General features: G+C 46.6%; 1 protein-coding gene across 1 annotated transcript in view; it reads right to left on the bottom strand.

The window, feature by feature from the left end:
- MAMLD1 (mastermind like domain containing 1) overlaps positions 1-20,215 on the bottom strand; it is a 143,727-nt gene that overhangs the window by 6,492 nt on the left and 117,020 nt on the right. The window contains exon 7 of the mRNA XM_030934689.1: positions 4,201-4,444. Coding sequence (XP_030790549.1) covers positions 4,201-4,444 — 244 coding nt within the window. The remainder of the gene's footprint in view (positions 1-4,200; positions 4,445-20,215) is intronic.

Below are 20,215 nucleotides of genomic sequence, written 5' to 3'. Positions count from 1 at the left end.
GTCTTCATCCTAGGAAGCACACATCCCAGAGGACCCCGGAGTCTAATGGAAAAGCTGGCCAGCGTATCACTATGGAAACTGCCAAGGCCACACAATGCTGCTGCCACCCAGCCTGGGTGCTGGCGGCCAGCTCTGCAGGACCTTCAAGTCTAGGGTGCCACCAGCAAGTGAGGGCCCTCCATGGACTCTTCACCTTACGGCACTGTCCAGAGGCACCGCCAGTCCTCTGCTCCTAGGCTGGTCCCGCTGTCCCTGGCAAAAGGAGCCAGAGCATTCTCTCCAGGCCTCCCAACGAGGCTGCTTCCTTTGTTTTGCAGATGGAGGCTCCCATCCTTTGTTCTGAATCAATGTGCTCCAAAGATAAGCCCCAAGAAAACAGTTGTTGCCTTTTGACACTGACAATTAGAATCGTTGGAAAATGGAGAAAACAGGAAATGACAAATGGTTTCAGTGACCAGGAGGAAACCGTGCCTGAAAGTTGCTGCTTTGTGACTGGGACACTTGCTTTCTGTTCTCTTATGAAGGACGGCCTAGGCCGTGTGGCCTTTTATAAACAAAGCTATGAAGGGGTCGTCAAATTTTCTAGGGTTGCAGCTGTGGCACTAGGTCCTATTGTGCCAGGTGACACTGACAAGCAGCACTGAGTTCTGTGCGAGCCCAGGTGTGCTTCTCTCATGGTGACCCCCAGAGAACTAAGGCCCGGCTCTTCATCTGTCACACCCCCTCCCAGCTCCCACCCTCAGACAAGGGACCACATTCACAGACAGTCTCAGCCAAGATGACAACCTTGGAAGTCCTTGGGATGCCTTTCTAGAAGCTTCAGGCTGATGCCAGGAAGCTGTAAAGCCCTCACCTGTCTCTGGGGGTTGTGTGCTGGGCAGGAGAGAGGGGAAAAAGCCCAAACTCCACCACTGCCTGCTGGCACAACTGAGCCCACGCCAGGCACTGCACCAGCTTCACTCACCAGCCAACACATGCTGATGTCTCCTGTTTACCCAGGTGCAATCACCTGAGTGCTGCCTTCTCACCACTACACGGGAAGAATGATCTCGTTACCAATTCAACCACTTAAGCAGGCAAAAGGACTCCAGCTGGGGAAAGGCAGAGTACAAACGACCAGGGGGACTGAGACAGATGCCCACAAAACGTTCCTGGATTTCAGACGGATTCGGGCTGAAGTTCCTTGCGCCATGATCCCCTGGAGGAGAGCATCCTGACTCAGACAAGAATTCAAATGACATAGCTTCTGGGGGATGGCAGTGAATGGATCCAAAGCCTTGTTTTATAAAGAATGTGGAGGAAGGGAGGAAGGAAAGGAGGGAGGGGAAGAGAGAGAGGGAGAGAGAAGAAAGAAGAGAAAGAGAAGGAAGAGGAGGAGGAGGAAGGGGAGGAGGGAGGAGGAGGGAGAAGGGAAAGGGAGGACAGAAGAGGGGAGGGAGGGGGGAGATTATCTACCCCTCTAGCTAGGGAACTCCTGTCTCCTTTCCCAGCAGACACTGCTCCATGAGTGCCCCCACAGAGAGCCAGCCTGCCACACAGCAGAAGGGCTCAGCTACCTGTTCCAAAGGTTGAGCACTAGTGTACTCCACAAGAAAAAGCACCTTCTTTTGTACTTTTTGGAAGCCAGAATTAGAAACAACTCATTCACACTTCTGACTTTTCCTTTGGAATGACAGGAAGATAGTATACTGCATGGGACCACCACACATTCAAGATCTGAGTGGTGGGGACCCCCACCCCCACATGGGTGGAGCCCCCTGAGACCCATGGGCTCTGACTGGCCATGGCCCATAGATAGTGACAACGTAGACAGTGCTGTCTGAAGTCTAGCTGGAGGATGGATGGATGCTCTTAGGAAAAAATTCCCTTCAGTCGTCCTTCAGAAACTATAGCGGCTTCCTAAAATGAATGGCAGGCAAGTTTTGATTGTTTCCTAAGTTCCTCCTAACTCTCAGAGCCTGTGACTCAGCTTCTCCAGAATGCCTGCAGGGAGGCAGGACCATTGGGAGTAATGAGCACGAATTGGGTCACTTCTCCCAGTGGACTGTTAACACCAAGATCTGGGGTGGAACCCACTGAACACCTGCCCTTTTGCGTTGCCTTGGCTCAGTGCCTTTCCTTGCCCAGAATGCAGCCAGAGGGATACGGGCCACAGTAACTCTGAGGCCCCTGAACTTACCTTCCCGAGACCCTGATGGGAAGGTATTGCTTACATGACAGTCCAGTCAGCCCCTCTGTCACTCAGTTGACGAACATTGATCATGGGTCTACTGTGGGCCAGGCTTTGTTCCAGGCATGGGGATAACACCATTTGTCTCTACTCTTATGGACACAAGTAAATCAATCAAAGCAGATAATGCTCTAATGACCACCCAGTAGGGTGAAGGAATGGAGAGTGGGCAGGTGCTGGCAGAAACCTAAGGTCAAGTCATGGGACCCCAACGGGGAACTGGAAACTGCCACACCATTTTCTATGTTAGGGATCTTTCCTTGCTCTTCTGGAGACCTCACCCATGGTAACGGTGCTGCCCACAGGTTTGAACTGGTCTGAACCTGTCACTGGGGCTTCACAAAAGGAATGCCATTGAAAGCAAATGGCAGAGGTCTGTATATGAAATTCTTTTTACCCTTTGTTTTCTGTCTTCCCACATGACCTATGACTGCTGCAAACTCTATTCTGACTCCTCAGTCTTGGCGGGTCTGGGAAGAACTTGGTTTAGATGCTGGGAATGATCCTGGGCAAAGGAAACAAATATATTTCCAGCTTGCCTTCTTCCCCTGTGGTGCCTGCATCCTCTGTCTCGCACTGACTCACAGGCTGGACTGACAAGGCAGCTGTGTTGAGAGGGAGGATTTAGTGAATGCCAGGCCTGACCCTCAAAGGCCTCCAGGTGGGGCCAATTTCCAAGGTTCTTAGAGAAGATTTGGGGCCACAAATCTGCTCTGCCCCTTCACTGCTGAGTGAAAGCTGTTGGCTTGAGAAGAGAGAGAATAGGTGAGGGACAAGAATTCTCAAGGCAAGCTAGCTGAGATCCTTTCATTTGTGGCTTCCAAAGAGGGAAAGGCAAGGCAGACAAGGGTGGAAACAGCGACATCCTGAGGGGACGATGTCCGTTTTGCTAATTCCGTTTCCCTGGCAGCTTTGTGCTGGACAAGATTTCTCTGGTTTCAGCTGAAGAGTGAACAGCTGAGGAGCTCTGTGACTTTGAGAGAGAGAGAGAGAGAAATCAATAGCCCTTGAAAGGAAAGCACTGCTTGTTCTTCCAGGCCAGGGCAGGCAGGATAAAGAGAACAAGGCTGTACATACCAAAGCAGAATTTCCATTAAAGGCCAGAATCCTGGGAGGCCCTTTCAGCTTAATGACCATCTTCTGATCACTATCACTTAGAAAATGTTCATGTCCCCAGTTTTCTCTGCAGATAGGGCAGACATCCTGTGCACACTGATATTTTATGCACCAGATGCAATTCTCTGCAAAGGCCCCCTCTGGCTGGTATCCATCCGCTTGCTCTCATGACCACTAATGTGACTCTGGGGGCAGGTCAAGCCATTCCTTCTAGACTCTAGAATCTAGAGGATGATCCCAACTCACAGCCCTCTTGGACAAACTTGGTTTGGATTCCTTCTGCCTGTACTACCTACCGGGCTGCCAGTCCTCCAGTAGGGCAATCCAACTTCCTGCCTCTAGGGTGTGGGAGTCCTGGGCGGGGTTTGGAATTCACAGCAGATGGCTGGCAGGAGAGGCAGTTCCCGAGCACCCACTAGGTACCAAGCAGCAGGTATCAGGTGCAGGGCTTCGGAGGTGCAGAAGAACAGCCCCTGTCCCCCTCAGTTCCCAGTCTGGCCTCAGGGACAGAAAGGCAGGGATGGAAATGGGGTACTGGAAGGCGCACAGCTGAGGGAGAGAGCAACTGCACCCTGGACAATCCCCCACTCATTTCCCTGGAGGTGGGGCTGAGGCACCCGGAGCCCTCCGCTTGCTTGGGTTTTCCCTTTGCCAAAGAATGCCAGGCAGAAAGAAGAGAACAAGCAAGCCCAGGAAGCACTAGAAGTCACTCATGGGTGGACAGAGCTTTACCTTCGGAGCTGTCACCTCCTGTGTTCCTCCCAACAACCCTGTGAGGCAGGCGGGCAGGCTGAGCAGGGGGCTGTGCCCCATTGGCAGATGAGGAAAGCGAGGCTCAGGGGGAAGTGACTTACCTGCGGCATCGCAGCTAGGCAGTAGTGGAGCGGGCACCTGCCTCCAGGCCTTCGGATCCCAGCTGCCCCAGGGCGCTGCCTCTGAGGTGCTGTACGAGGAGGTGACTCGGGCCAGCTCATGAGCAAAGGAGCTGCTGGGCAGGAAGGACTCACTCCCCAGGGCCTGGCAGGATGGGGGCTGTCGCCCGAGGCTGACCTGGGGGGGCCTGGCTTCCCCAAGCTTGCAGGCTTTGTCTACATGAGTCTACAACAACCGATTGAACAATCCATCAGCTGCTTGGCCACAGAATGGTTCTGACTGATCTTGTTACTGCCCTGAGTGCCTAGCTGGGTCGTTTGGGTGTTGTGGTTATACCCACCAACTGGCTTGGTGGAACGAAACCAAACAGCTTTGTGAGCTTAGCTTGTCTTGGGTCGCAGACTTCTTTGAGAAGCAGTTATAAGCTGTGGCTTCTCTCCACAGAAAAAGCACTTATGGTGTCTCTCCCTTTCCAGCCCACCAACATTTTACATCTAATTTTGGGGGGTTTTCTGGGCCACTTAATACCCATCCGTGGATCTCATGTGAAGACTCCCTGGCTTGAGAAATCACTGTCTTGTTGAAAATGGGAACAAAGCTAAGTCAGATAGCTGGTTCATTTGCAATGACTTTCACCAAGCCTGAACCCACCCTACCCCACCCCACCCCACTGACCACCCCCCACAACGGAGCACACAACTCTAAACTGGTTTGTAGGTATGTGTGTGTAAACACGCTGAGGAATCTGCAAAACCAAATGGTGAGTGCAAAACCAAACAGTCATGAGTAAATCTCACAATAACCACGTCCTGAGCTGCAGCCCTTGTTGAACTATACCCTACTAGGGCCCCAAGATTTTAGGACTTCTGTGGGTGGGACCTCCCCTTTCTATCATGCTTTAGAAGACAGGGATTTCACCAGAATTGAATGTATTGAACATATGACCCATTTTTTTCAGCCAAAGGCAGTTAAAATAACTTCATACTTGATATCTATGTCAGCAAAAGCTGCAAAACGCAAATGGGTGGCTGCTAAGAGCCCTGACACCCTGACGAGCACACCAAGTGCTTAGCAACAGTAGTGTCCAAAGGACCAGGTGGAAGCCTGCCTTGATGAGAAGTTGCTCTTCTTTCTACATGAAGCAGCACCTCTACTCTCCTGCTTTTAATACCTGAGCTGTGAGTGATCATCTATGTCCATTAGCAAACATCCCAGTGGAGAAGGAAACACTCATACCCGAAATCTAAGCTACATAGTTGAAATCACTTCAATTTATTGCAATAAACACATTCTAAGCGCCTATTGTGGGCAAGTCTTTGCAATGGATAATAGTTCAGTACATATTTTGATGTAATATTTGAAATAACAATAAAAATTGCCACCACTGAATTTATTGAGCATTTGCTGTGCTTTAGGCACTAACCCAGGTTCTTTAAATATTTAGTCTTATTTGATCTGTATAAACAGCCACCTATGAGAAAGGGACTATTATTGTCCTTATTTTACAAATGAGGCCACTGAGGCCCAGAAAGGTTAACTAAGTTGCCCAAAATCATACAGCCCATTAGTAGCAGAGCAGGATGCAAACCCAGGCTTGCCTCATTCCCAAGCCCACATGTCGTTTGCATTGGTATGGATGTGTGCATGTGTTTAGTCATTAGCATGTTATATGACAAGCAAGTTTTGAAACATAGAAACTTAAAATGTGCCATTAAGAAAAGTGCAGGCAAGGTTTTCCAAGGGTAGGTGTGGACCTCCGGACAAAATTTTAAGAACAAATTATAAATACTTAAAAATGGGAATAAGAAGACAACCTAACTACCTGAAGAGTTTTAGAGATGACTCATGCCTACCCTCTAAAACCCAAACAAAAACAACAAAGTCAAGAAAACCCATGAAATCTTAGCAAGCAATTTCTATGTACTTGTGAAAAGGATTTCTTTACCATTCTAATGGGATTTATGCCAACCATAGAGGTCTCAGTGCCCCTCCTGTGGGGTGGTTCATGAGTACAGAGCTGAGCTCACTGGCCATCTGCAGCTTCATGAAATCAAGCTCCAGTTTGTCCTTGGAGCAAGGTTATCTGGGACATGAGCAGAGACATTGCTTTCTACAATGGACAATTCTTTCTGCCTGCATACCTAGCTCACTGATAACTTTAAACACCGTTTTATAGCCACACTGGAGTTTTGAAGACCTCAATATGCAAATATTACTCTGGCTCTGATTACTTGTCTGCTCCATGACAACACACTCTAAAAGCAATGAATGGGGCTTATTTGTAGAGAACTGAAGCGTTTTAAGCTTTTGCTCAGGAATCCCTGGTAGCTTCGTGTGACTTGCAAGATATTAGTGATGGGTCAAGAAACAGGGCCTCCCATCAGCATTAACATACGCTTGCAGTGCCTCAGTAGTCCATCAGGCAGAAAAAACTGCAGATGGCACATGGAAATGACCAGCGGCGGAAGATACCCCGACAGCGTGGGCAGTTCTATTTCAGCAGCAATCAAGAGGGGGCCTGGAGCCACTCAATCAAGTGGAGCAGGGTGGGAGCAAGCACTGTGCAGACCAATGCAATCCCCAGTTAAAACACAAAATAAATAAAACAGATGAGATTCAGTCTCTTGACTCTGACTGACTGGGAGCTTTATAGCTGATGCTTGTGTCTTTTCTCCATTTTATTTAATTAGGAAAAGAAACTGCTTATCACACACTCTAAGTGTGAGGTACAACCTCCACAGAAAAGGTTGTTAGGAACATTTCAATTTCTAGAAGTTTCTAAACATAAGGTAAATCCAGCTCTGTCCTTGGGATCACTGCGCATCTCAGAAAGGCAAATCAATCAGTAATTGGTAGGCATAATTACTAGCTCATGGACTGACAAGTTCTACACTATTTCAAATCTCACAGAAGTAAGCCATGGGACAGATAGAGTCTGATAGTGGTGCCCCGTTTTCTGGAGGTCACACCTGCTCGTCCCCCGGACCCTGGGCTTCTCATGATTGTCAGAGTGCTTGCTGGAACCAGGTCAACCCAGTTTCCCTTCCCCTGAAAAATCCTCCAATGGCTCGCACCAGACTAGAGATGCAAGTGCAAGCACATCCACCCTCTCAGCAGCCAGGTTTTGCGCTCCATAATGTCACGTACCCCCAGTTATACCAATCTCCTTGGAGCTCTCCAGACAGGCTGCCATGTGTGCTCGGCCCTCTGTGCTTGTGCTCCTTGGTTTGCCAAGCCTGGAATGCCCTTTCTCCATGATTGTACTCTGGGAATTCTGTGTGTCTTTTGAGATGAATCTCCTCCACCCTGGAAATTCTGCCTCTCTTTCCAGGTCCAGCTTCTGTGGCTGAATACCCTTGGCTGACTGAACATTCTTGCTGGGCCAAGTCTTAATCATCTCTAAATCCCTCTGGTGTCCCGACAGTATCTAGCTCAGGCAAAGAGCTCAGCAAATACTTGCAAAATTCAATAAACTTTACTATGTTACTAGCTTGGCATGGTGTTCTAGGCACTTGGGAGATTATAATCTGGTGAACATTGTGCTAGCCTTTTTTTTGGGATAAACATCAATGATAAACTAAGCCTTTACTCTCATTTTAGCATATCTACTCATCTCTTTTCAATGCTGGTTGGTTTATAAAACCCATCAGTAGAACAGAGAGTGATCATAATCATATGGTGAAAATAACATCAGCTGACACATTTACTGAACATGCTTTAGTGTGCTGGGCACTGAAATCTGTGCACACATGAGTTTGAGATAGATTGTTCCTAGCTAATAAGACGAGGAAGTGGAGATGGGCTTACTCAGGTCACACAATAGCAAGGTGGGGTACAGACAGAAACCAAGCTAGAAACCAAGAAATCCCCAGGTTTGGAAATGCACGGGCTCCTTCTCTGCACATGGCGAGGAGCAGTCAGGTGCTCCTCCTTCTTTCATACTGAAATAACTCTGCATTGTTGGCTGTACTGTAACACTCTGTGCTATTCTGTAGCTCAAATGGCTCTGGTGCAAGAAGCTCAGATTATGACTAACCCCCATAGATATTCAGCTGCTTTGCAATAAATGGATGACTGCTCTGAGTTTATAAATTATTGACTAGATTGGATATTGGCCCAATCTTCACTCTGGTGATTCAGAAGGAGACGTATGCACATTTGCAAGGTTATAGTAGTGCACTCTAATTACACTGGCTTCTGAGAGCTTGTAGGTTTCTTGACTTAATCATTCTGGAATTAAGGTAATGGATCCTTAACACCTTTTCTTTCTCTGACCTTTACTAACCATGTAACATAAATGAGCAGAGAAAACCCAAGAAAGCGAACTGGAGACTTGATGAGTGTGCCAAAGGCACTCGGAGTCCAAGGTCCTCTGTGGCTCCCTGACTTCAGAAGCCAGCCTCAGTTGTTCAAGTCACTCGTGAGGTTACTATGCTAGAGCACTATTATCCAGATAGCCCAAAGAGGTGAAGGCAGACATGTGGAAGAACCTGGATTTTTGGGCAAGTTGGTGAATGCCTCCTGCCCCATGTCAAAGAGAGGTGATAGGAGACAACTTTGTGAATTTGAAATAATGCACCGGGGAAACAGGAAAATGTCATGTGAGTCACTCTTCTTGGCTTTTTTCTTGCCATTACCCTACTTGGCCAAGTGAAAATGGGATTTCAATATATCATAAGTATGCATCTATTGATAACAATGCAAGAAAGCTGTACAATTCAAGTCTGAGATTTTGTAAGAAACAGAATCTCAGAATCTCTGTAGGCAGCACCGTCCAAAAGAACTTCCCGAGTTGATGCTGAATCATCCCAGAAAGAATAGAATGCTCTAGAGCTGTGCTGTTCAATATGGTAGCCACTGGCCACATGAAGTGTGTAGCACTTGAAATGTGGCTAGTACAAGTGAAGAACTGAATTTTTTTTTAAATTTTTTATTAAGTTAAATAGTTACGTGTGACTGCTGGCTACAGCATTGGACAGCACAGCTCTTTGGCATACAGGCTAAGAGTCCAGGCTCTGGAAAAAGAGTGTCTGGACTTGAATTATGGGTTTGCCACTTCCATGCTTTGTAATTGTGGGAGAGTTACTTAACGTTTCTGTGCCTTAATTTTCTCGTGTGCCTTAATTTTCTCATCTGCAAAAGGGATTAATAGCTGTATATTATTCATAGAGTGGTAAAGGTTAAGAGGACTAATATAATTAACACATATGCAGTGCCTGGCATGTTGTATGCACTCCAGGAAAGTTAGCAGCAGTATTAATTAACAATAATACTTCCACCATGTATTGAGCCCCTTTCAATGGTCCAGGCACTGATCTATGAATTTTACACAGATTAGCCTAAAACTGGACATGCTGTTCTAGGTGTGGTCTGGCCAACATGACTCAGCAGGACCTGTGTTTTGGTAAAGTAAATTAATAATAATTGATGATGGTAATGATATTATAAATATTTATTGAGAACTTACTCAATGTAAGGCACTGGCCCTTTCCCAGGGTCATTTCAATTAATGAATCCTCAGAACAATCCTATGAAGAAGGTACTATTATGATCCCATTGTAAAGATAAGGAAACTGAGGCAAAAAAAGGTTAAGCAACCTGCCCATGATCACCCATTGGTAAATGCCAGAGCCTAGACTAGAACCTAGGTATTGTCTGATTTCAAAGCCTGTGCCAAGCTTTGTGTGATCAAAGTGCCCAAGTGAAAGTTTTGTTATTGTAGTAAGTAGACGAGCAGCAAGAATATTTTGGAAGGCCACTGGGATTCTACAGCTGTGCAATGGCTGCAGGGCTGGCTGCTGTGAGACACAGGTGCCTTCTTTTTATAATAACTGTACCTTGAAATGAGAAGAACTCCAAGTTGGGGAATCTCTGTTATGATACGTATGGGATGGTGGGTGGAGGGGGTAGATAAGTTTCACTAAAGAAATTCTGGCTGGGCACAGTGGCTCATGCCTGTAATCCCAGCATTTTGGGAGGCTGAGGTGGATGGATCACCTGAAGTCAGCAGTTCAAGACCAGCCTGGCCAACATGGTGAAACCCCATCTCTACTAAAAATATAAAAAGTTAGCCGGGCATGGTGGTGCATGCCTGTAGTCCCAGCTACTTGGGAGGCTGAGGCACAAGAATCACTTAAACCTGGGAAGTGGAGTTTGCAATGAGCCAAGATCACGCCACTGCACTCCAGCCTGGGTAACAAAGTGAGACTCCATCTTAAAAAAAAAAAAAAAAAAAAAAAAAGAGAGAGAGAAGAAATTCTACAAAAAACTCTATGGTAGCGCCAATCCCATTCATTTGGTGGATCTGTTCTGTAAATTTGCATTTTGTAGAAGTTTTCTTGGAGCAGGGTACCCCCTAAGCAAGACCTGGAAGAGTTTAGGCCTTCCTGGAGTTTTTCAATCACAAATGTATATAATTTAACTTTAACATTTCAAAATGTAAGTGTTTATGGCTGACTGAAATTGACTGGGTCCAAAATCAAATTCACTTAATCATGTAAATTCTCAGATTTGAAATTTAATTACAGAATTAAGTTCAACTGATAAATTGCTACTTTGACAAGGGGAAAAAGAACCCAATAACAGAAAAAGGTAGAACCCATATAAAGAAATGAAGGAGGCCGGGCGCAGTGGCTCAAGCCTGTAATCCCAGCACTTTGGGAGGCCCAGACGGGCGGATCACGAGGTCAGGAGATCGAGACCATCCTGGCTAACACAGTGAAACCCCGTCTCTACTAAAAAATACAAAAGACTAGCCGGGCGCGGTGGCGGGCACCTGTAGTCCCAGCTACTTGGGAGGCTGAGGCAGAAGAATGGCGTAAACCCAGGAGGCGGAGCTTGCAGTGAGCTGAGATCCGGCCACTGCACTCCAGCCTAGGCGACAGAGCGATACTCCGTCTCAAAAAAAAAAAATAATAAATAAATTTAAAAAGTAATAATAAACTAAAATAAAGAAATGAAGGAATTACTATCCCCTGGGCAGTTACCTCACTGTGGCACATTCCTGTGGATATCCCACAGTACCTGGCATAGAGGAAATCTGCAGTACACTTCCCACTTCTGAGGTTGAGGCTGTGCCTCACAGTGACCAAGGCTGTGCCTATTGTCAGCAATGCTGGGTAATGAGGTTGGTGGGCCTCTGGGCATCATGCTACTTGGGGGAGCATCAGGGACTGGGTAAAAGGGAAAGGGCATCAAGGCTCTCCAGAGTCTAGAGTTTCAGTAGCCAACAGAGGCCTGTGGCAATCGTTGCCCTGACAGTTTCTGGAAAGTTTCTGTTTTCTCATGATGATGATGATAGCGATGATGACAATAGCTACCATGTATTGAACACATACAATGTGCCAGGTGCTGAGTGAAACACTATAAATGTTTACTAAGTGAACCATTCCATACCCATGGCAAGCCTGAAAGATGGGTACCACTATGATCCCCACTCAATAGGTGGGGGAGAATAAGGTTCACAAAAGCAAAGTAACTTGCTCAAAGTCACACCATATGTAACTGGCAGAGCTGGAAGCTGAACCTGGGGTTGACTTACATGAAAATACAGGCTCTTAACCGCAAATACTACACATGCTTCAATATGAAGCAATATTCAAAACATAACCCTCACCCCAACCCCCACCTCTCTTCCCACCCTCAAATTCCCTCAGTATCTCCTTGATGGGTACAGTGAGTGCTGCTGATAGGCCTTGGACTTCCAAGGGAGCCATCCAACTAACCGTCACGTTTGGGCAACCGAGGAAGGGAGTGGCAGGATTTCCTTTGGAGACTTCCGGAAGTAGACAGCAGATTTAATGCATGTATCTAAATTCTCTCTCTCCCAGAGCCTCATTGAAACTACAGTAAGAGTTTATGTTTTGTTTTGTTTTTAAAGACAAAATCCCACCAGGTAGAGAACAGGAGAGGAGATAACAGCATTATAATTTATGAAGCTAAAACGTAGATAGACCAGGATTAACTGACTACACAGCACCAAGGAAGCTGAATCACAAGACAGTAGAGGAGAAAACTGGAAAGGAACGTGGTCTATACGGCAGAATCTTCCCCAGGCTCAGGAAGAGGAGCTCTAGATTATCTCAGAACTGGGAGGTAAAGTGGAATGGGGGCATATGGCCAGTGAATAGGGTTGGGCTGAAAGCTGGTTAAGGAGCAGGCAGGTCTCTAAATCCCCTCTCTAAGTCTATGTCCCCAGGCATCTCCCTGTCCCCCAAACTGAAAGAGGTCTGGTTTGACCCTTGTCTGGCAAATTTCCTGGTCCTGCTGGCCGGATCAGCGGAGGCCACTCTTCACCCCACAGGGACGTTCTGTGTTGCCCTACACCTGGGAACTGGAGGTACTGGAGGCAGGCTGCGGTGAGTTTGAAAGCAAAACACAGAGGGCAGTCCAATCTCTTTGGCCGTATTTCTTCTGTATATCCAATACCATGTCCACAACTCTGCCAGTGTCCTGATGGTTGTGGGCTCTACACATTCCCAGGAAGCCGAAGGCAGATAATGACCAGGGACAGGTCAGCCTCTCTTCTTCTGAAAGCCTTCATCTACTAATGGCCTGGGACTCTTTCCTTAAATGCCTAGATTGTGCTTGCCAGTAAGGTTTTTTGTTTGTTTGTTTGTTTGTTTTGAGACGGAATCTCACTCTGTCGCCCAGGCTGGAGTACAGTGGCACGATCTAGGCTCACCACAACCTTCGCCTCCTGGGTTGAAGGGATTCTCCTGCCTCAACCTCCTGAGTAGCTAGGATTACAGGCACATGCCACCACACCCGGCTAATTTTTGTATTTTTAGTAGAGATGGGATTTTGCCATGTTGGCCAGGCTGGTCTCGAACTCCTGACCTCAGGTGATCCACCCACCACGGCCTCCCAAAGTGCTGGGATTACAGGTGTGAGCCACTGTACCCGGCCAAGGTTTTTGTTTGTTTGTTTTGTTTTGAGACAGGGTCTCACTCTGGTCACACAAGCTGGAGTGCAGTTGCACAGTCACGGTTCACTGAAACCTCCAACTCCCTGGCGGGCTCAGGTGATCCTCCTACCTCAGCTTCCCAGGTAGCTGGGACTACAGGCATGTACCACCACACCCAGCTAATTTTTTGTATTTTTAGTAGAGACGGGGTTTCCCCATGTTGCCCAGGTTGGTCTCAAACTCCGGGCTCAAGCGATCTGCCTGCCTCAGCCTCCCAAAGTGCTGGGATTACGGGTGTGAGCCACCGTACCCGGCGCCACCACTAAGGTTTAGCAAATGAAGCAATTACAAGTTTTAGTCTATTAATAAGTGATGAAGCTATGTAGAAAACCAGGGGAATACTTATCTTTGATCAGGAAGGTCACATGGGGATCTGCTTGGGGGTTGTCAGCATTCTACTTCTTGACCTGATCAGTGTTGACAGCAGGTTTTCATTTTTTTACTTCTTTATTAAACTGTACATATAGGCCTTGCACACTTTTCTACATCAATGTTACATTTCACAATAAAGGGAAAAGCTATATACACAACTTGATACCAGTAATGTGAAATATATAGAAAAACATGACTGAAATACTGCACTGCAATATGTTCACACAGTAGTTGTTTCTAGATTATTTATACATTAAATGTTTATGTATTGTATTATGCCTTGAGGTTTGTGCTTTCTCTCTACTTTTCTGCATTTTCCAAGTTTACTACAAAAAGTACATATTACTCTTACAATCAGAAAGTCATAAAATATATTTAAAGAGACAAAATTGAAACTAATAAGGATCAACACAAAATAGATGAGCCATCTGTGGAAATCTGCGCAGAAGAATACTACCTAAAGAGATTGGTGACGTGCATGAGCTCACTAGGATGAGCTCAAAGCTTGCAAGAGCCCAGGGTCTATTTCTAGGGTTGGCTCTTGGAAGCCAGGATAGTTGTTATCTCTGGGAAGAGGGAGGGGCACACAAGGGGCTTTTAAAATATTCTGAATGTTCTATTTCTGAACCTGGTTGGTGGGTACATGACTGTTGGTTTTATCATTATATGTTTTATATACTCTTCCGTATGTATGGTGTGGATTCCAAAAAAAGATTTCCTTTAGAGAAAACCAGGATCATGTAAGTAGAAAATATGGTGCTATGTTGAAGGAACAACTCAAGTGTATATAAAATCATCATCATTTATAGGTTTAAAAAGTTGCTTTGGAATTTTGGTCTAACTGACTTGTCTTTTCTGCAGCAAATCATGCTCCTTCTGGACCTGCTTCAGGCAGAGGGGATTAGGGTGGGTTCAAGGCTGCAAGTACCTAGCTCAGCACACTCTCCTCATGGGATTTAGGGTTTGTCTGGCGTTGGCTCTCTGAGCGCTTGTCAGGAATGCCAACCCTTCCAAGGCTCAAAATTTGAAGGCTGCCTTCCTACCCCAGATTTTGTGCACACAGATACTCAAGCATGTGTTTCAACTACAAATGACCCTGCGCTTTCCTACTACTCCTCTCTTCCATGGTAACCTGTCTGCTGTCCTTCCTTCCCTGCATTTCTGGGAGGGGGATCTCATTCTCTGTTCTCCTGTCACCGAAGCCTCCACCTTCTGTCTTCTGACCCATCTGGTTTTCCTGGAGCCACCCCCTCTCCTTACCACCCTCACACTTTTGTAACTTGAGGAGAAATGAGAGATCACCTAGTCAGGTCATCGTTCCCTGTAGATGAAGAGGCCCAATGGTTTGCTCAAGAATTGCCAAGTGAGTTAAAGACAGAGAGTATGAGAGTCAGCAAGACCTACAGAAAGCATCTATCCTCACTGTTTTGCAGGGACTTAGTCTTTGTGTGTGGACCCCTGGAATGCCACCCACTAAGAAATGTTGGCTGACACCAACTCCCCACTTGGTAGGTGGGGACACTGAGACTCATGGTAGGAAAGGGCCTTGCCCTAAGCCAGGGCTGAGTGGAACTCATCACTCTCAATTTTCAGTCCAGGGCACCTTGTTGCGACTATCCCAAAGGCAGCCACTTTCCCTGGTCTGAAAGACGGGAAGAGAGAAGAGAAGAGAAGGGTGGAAGGCAGAGTATGCAGCTTTGATGCATAGCCTGGTGAAAAAAGATCTATATGAGAAGCAAATTTCACGAAAGGGAAGAGAAGAAAGTGTGCCATACATTGCTGGCCCGTTTCAACCTTGCTTTGATTCTTGCTGAAAAGGGTACCCTGTATTTCTGAGTTCAACATGCAAGCCAGTGTTGGGGAAGCCACTGCAACTCTACTTTAGCCTCCAGGGCTGTGCGCCTGCAAATGACCTGCAGCCTTGGTGCCTCGCTCTCCAGACTGCATTTTGGAAGATGGGACCAGAGGCTTACGGAAGTCCACATTAGAACAGGGGAGCAGAATGGGTGAGATGGGGGATCCTTGATAGTGAACCAGATGAAGGAATGGTAGCCAAATGCCAGTCCTCATTTGTGGCTTCAATCCAAAGGCTCTGGAGCCCTTCCAGGGCAGAACATCAGGCATGTTTATCCCCACTGTCCTCAACAGTGACAGAGGTGCAGTCTTGGGCAGCTGGCCATTTTGAATGCAACCTCCTTAATCTCAAATGGGAAGGCTCCCCAGCAGGACCCCTGTGATGCACACCTGGAGGAAGCTAGACTAACCAAAACCTCAGTACAGTTCCGTTTGGGATGCCCAGGTCTGAGACTAAAAAGGTAACTCTCTTTTCTGAGTCCTGGCCCAGTTATGTCTCTCTCCGCCTCATTCTCTGAGATGCCTGTCTCCCCTTTTTTGTCCCATCAGGAGGTAAGAGCTATCACTAGGCCAGACTCTGCCAGAAGCCAAGCCAGCTTGTTATCCAGCTTCTCAGGGAGCAAAGAACAGCCTTGTTCCTATCTTATCCCCACTGTCCCCTGCCCCCGCTCCACCTCCCAGCCATTCAGCTTCTGGCTTTCCCAGAGCTGCCTACTTCTTTGTGGTTCCCCATTCCTTGAAAAATATAAATGGCCACTTAGCCCAGATTACAGTGAGGTCAACAGCTGGGGCTCTGAGAGTTGTCACACACTGGCACAGGAGAGGAGGTTATTCCCCCAGAGAATTTGGAGGGCACTCCCATCCGCTTACAACAAAAAGCCCATCCACTGTGCTTGGCAGTAAGTGATCTGAGAACTAATGGAACCAGGTTAATCCTGTTGCACTGTTCGGTGAGGAGAGCAGTGATGGGCACTGGAAAATACCAGAGACAAGGCAGGAGACCTGAAATCTAGGCTTAGCTCCTCATATACTTGCAACTGTGTGACCTCAGACAACCAGTGTTGCCTCTCTAAGCCTCAGTTTCCTCATGCAAAAGGAGGGGGAATAACAACAGAGCCCACTGCTTGGGGGTGTCGTGAGGACAGGATGAAAAAACAGAGAAATCCCTCAGTACAGGACTCAGTGCAGTGGATGCTTTTGCAAGGGCTGGTTCAGCCTCCTACCCCTACCCTCACCGGTATAAACAACTCTGGCCTAGAAGTCAGGTGACCTGAGTTTTAATCTCAGCTTTGCTATTAGCTGTGTGAACTTGAGAAAGTCCCTTTCCTTTTTATATCTATTGAGATGATCATGTATTTTTGGTCTTTTATTCTGTTAATATGGTGTATTACATTGATCGATTTTCATAGATTGAACCAGCCTTCTATTTCTGGGATAAATCTCACTTGGTCATGGTGTATAATCCTTTATACACATGTTGCTGGATTGAGTTTGCTAGTGTTTTGTTGAGGATTTTTACATCTTGATTCATAGGGGATATTGGCGTACCTTCCCCTTTTAGGGCCACAGTTTCCCTATGATGATGTAGTTGAACTAGATAGCCTCCAGGGTCTTTCAGTACTCATGTCCTCTGATTCTGTGAAACTAAGAAAATTTAAGAAATCGTGATTCATAGGCATCGGGCAGGCAAAACTTAGACTCCTTGTAGCATAATTAGGAGGCCAAATATTCAGTTTGTTTATTTCTCAAATAACTTTAGTTTCTTCAGTCTACCCCAACTCTGAGACGTGATAATCTTTAGATGCTTATGATGGCAACTAAAGCCTACAAGCTAATTCATTTTAAAGTTCTTTCAAATGCATAGGGTTTTATTCTTTCTAGACCTGGGTTCAGAGGGGGAATTTGACAAACAATGGAAAGGGGGAAAAAACAACAATCTAAACACTGAGTGACAAAGTAACAAAGAAAGAGTCTAGCTATCAGCCAGTCAAGCCAGCCTTGGCTTTGTTATCCAAAGTAGTCAGTCTAATTCTACCACCAGTTTCTGTTCCTGTAACTGTCTACTGCCTGCCAGGGACTCTGCCTTCCTAGCCACAACTACCAAGGGAAGGATGTGGTGACCATACCAGTGGCTGCTGACATCTCCTGCCATGGGAAGCATAATTGCCTCCAGCAGCCACCCCCTTGGAACCAAGTGCAGCCCAGCCCTGCACTTGGCCTGAGCTGTACTCCCCGCCAATGACTGAACATGGTGAGCATAGTAATGCAGGCCTACTTCTGTGAGGAGCAGGACTCCTCCAGTAGGTGACTTTGGCTCAAGGACTCTCTATTGGCCTGGTTGAGCTTTTCCTGAACTGTGCTACTGTCTGAGACTCTTCTTACCCAATCCTCCTTCTGGCTCCAGTTGTCACAGACCACCTGCATTGTGGTTTGAGTCTCTCCCCACCTTCTCTTGCTCTTCCCTGTTTATCTTTCACAGGCATTTCCCCCAATACATTCCTTGAATGTCTAACCCAATACTGGTGCCTGACTTTTGGCAGACCTAAGCAGACACAAAGGAGCACTTGGTTACCTAGCAATTCTTCCTGCCACAAACATCAAGGGAACCCTTTTTCCCTCATCCCTCTGCCACATCCCACACTGCCCCAGTGAACAGCCTCAGAGAGTGCTGTTGTGTAATATTAGGCTGGTGCAAACGTAATTTGCCATTAAAAGTAATGGCAAAAACTGCAATTGCTTTCGCACCTACCTAGTATTTGTGTTCCCCCAAATTCATATGTTGAAATCTAATCCACAATATGATGTTATTAGGAGGCAAGGCCTTGAGGATGTGATTAGATGATGGGGTGGAGCTCTCCTGAATGAGATTAGTGCCCTTATAAGAAAAAGCCCAAGGAAGCTACCTTGACTCTTCCATCATATGAGAATGCAGCAAGAAGGCACCATCTACTAATCAGGAAGAGAGCTCTCACCAGACACTAAATCTGCCAATGTCTTGATCTTAAAGTTCCCAGCCTCCAGAACTGTGCACAATGCATTTCCATTGTCTCTAAGCCACCCAGTCTATGGTATTTTGTCATAGCAGCCCGAACTGACTAAGACAGTGAGCCACATGAGAAGTACCCCATCCCCTCCCTTAAGCACTTGGCTCACAGATCAGTGAGTTCATTTATGCCTGAGTTTTATTGTTATTCTGTAGATTTCTTGGGCTAGATATATTTTTCTGTTATTTTCCTTCTTCACCTCAGTCATGAATTGGTTGTTTTAAAAAAGACAATGTAAGTCATGGGGAAACTCTGGACAACTCTACTCTCCTAGGGTTCCTGATAAGAGGGGATTCAGTTGAGTCCTCTGATGGCCTCTACCTGCCAAAGTCCAGCAGCCCTTAGCAAACATGCTGCTCGTGCCCTGTAGAGAAGGTTCTGGTGTCCCACCATACTTCTCTCTCCCTCAGGAAGGGCTTGCAACCCAGTAAACGGATGGCTTATATGGGTCTGTTTCAAAGGAAGAAGAGCCAGCTCTGGGAAGCACAACAATGAGCATAAGCATAACCTACTACTGTGCCTGGGAAAGCAGACAACTTTTTTGATGTATGACTATCTAATGAGAATGGAATCCATCAATTACCTTAAACTTAGGCACAGCCTTCAAATTCAACATATGTGGGACATACGTTTAGTCAGTTTGTATACTTTATTTGTAATAAATAATCTGGCTTCTCTAAAGAAATTATTTTAAGTGTTTGGTTTGGTTTGATTTAAAGGTAAAACTATATTAGTGGCAGAGAATTATAGCAATGGTGATAAACTATAGAATGTAATAAATTCATATCCTATTCCTACATTTGAAGCTGCCTGCAGATGTGTTCAAGATGCAGCCAGAAGTCAGGAGACTCAGGCTATTATTTGGGGCCCATCATTTTACAGCCTTGCTGGACTCCCACTTTCTCAGGGGAAAAACGTGGTGTTCATCCAGATTAGCTCTCCAGGCCCTGTTGAATTGGGCACTCTGTAAGCTGGAGGGTCTTCTATTGTCTTCACCTAACTATCTATCAACAACCCGAATGGGCATGGGGGAAGAGGGAGCTGGGCATTGACTCAAGGGGCTGTTGTCTGAAGAAGAGAGGCCCAGGGTGTCTGGTAGAGAGATACATTGGGCCCTGGAAGGCACCAGATTCCCAGAGAGAAGGGGGAGGGCCATGAAAAAGTTGGCTGTAGATGCCAGGGACACTGGGACTCTCCAGTTGTGTGTTTGTGTCTTCTGAAGAATTGTGTTTCATTCCTTTGGAGCATGCACAATCATACATTGTGGGATGTGTTATATAGATTGCTCAATAGTTCACCACTGTAATAAAATACTATGACTGGAATCTGCCCCCCGTCTGCCTTCGATAGCACTTGTGCAACACACATTTACTGAGCATTTACAGTGATCCAGGACCTGTGTCGTGAAAACACTGATGGACAAGGCAGATGTGGTCCTTGCCCTTTTAGAGCTGGCACATTCACGTAACGGTGGAGCATGTCAGTGAGGATTTTTAATAAAGGCTGGTAAGTGCTATGAAGGAACATTGCAGGGCACTAGAGAACAAATAACAGGAGAACCTGACCTAGGCTGGGGTGGGGCGTTGGTTAAAGGAGGCTTCTCAGAGGACATTGGGTTTAAGCTGTGACCTGAGGATGTGACCTGAGGATGTTGGCCAGGTGAGGGGCCCTGGGGAAGAAAATTGGCAAAGTTCCCAAACCAACTTGATCTATGTCACAGCTTCACCCAGTGCCACTCCTATTCTAAGACCCGGTGAATAC

Source organism: Rhinopithecus roxellana, chromosome 7 (assembly GCF_007565055.1).
Source record: "Rhinopithecus roxellana isolate Shanxi Qingling chromosome 7, ASM756505v1, whole genome shotgun sequence".
Classification (NCBI taxonomy): domain Eukaryota; kingdom Metazoa; phylum Chordata; class Mammalia; order Primates; family Cercopithecidae; genus Rhinopithecus; species Rhinopithecus roxellana.
This window is presented reverse-complemented; position numbering and strand designations above follow the sequence as displayed.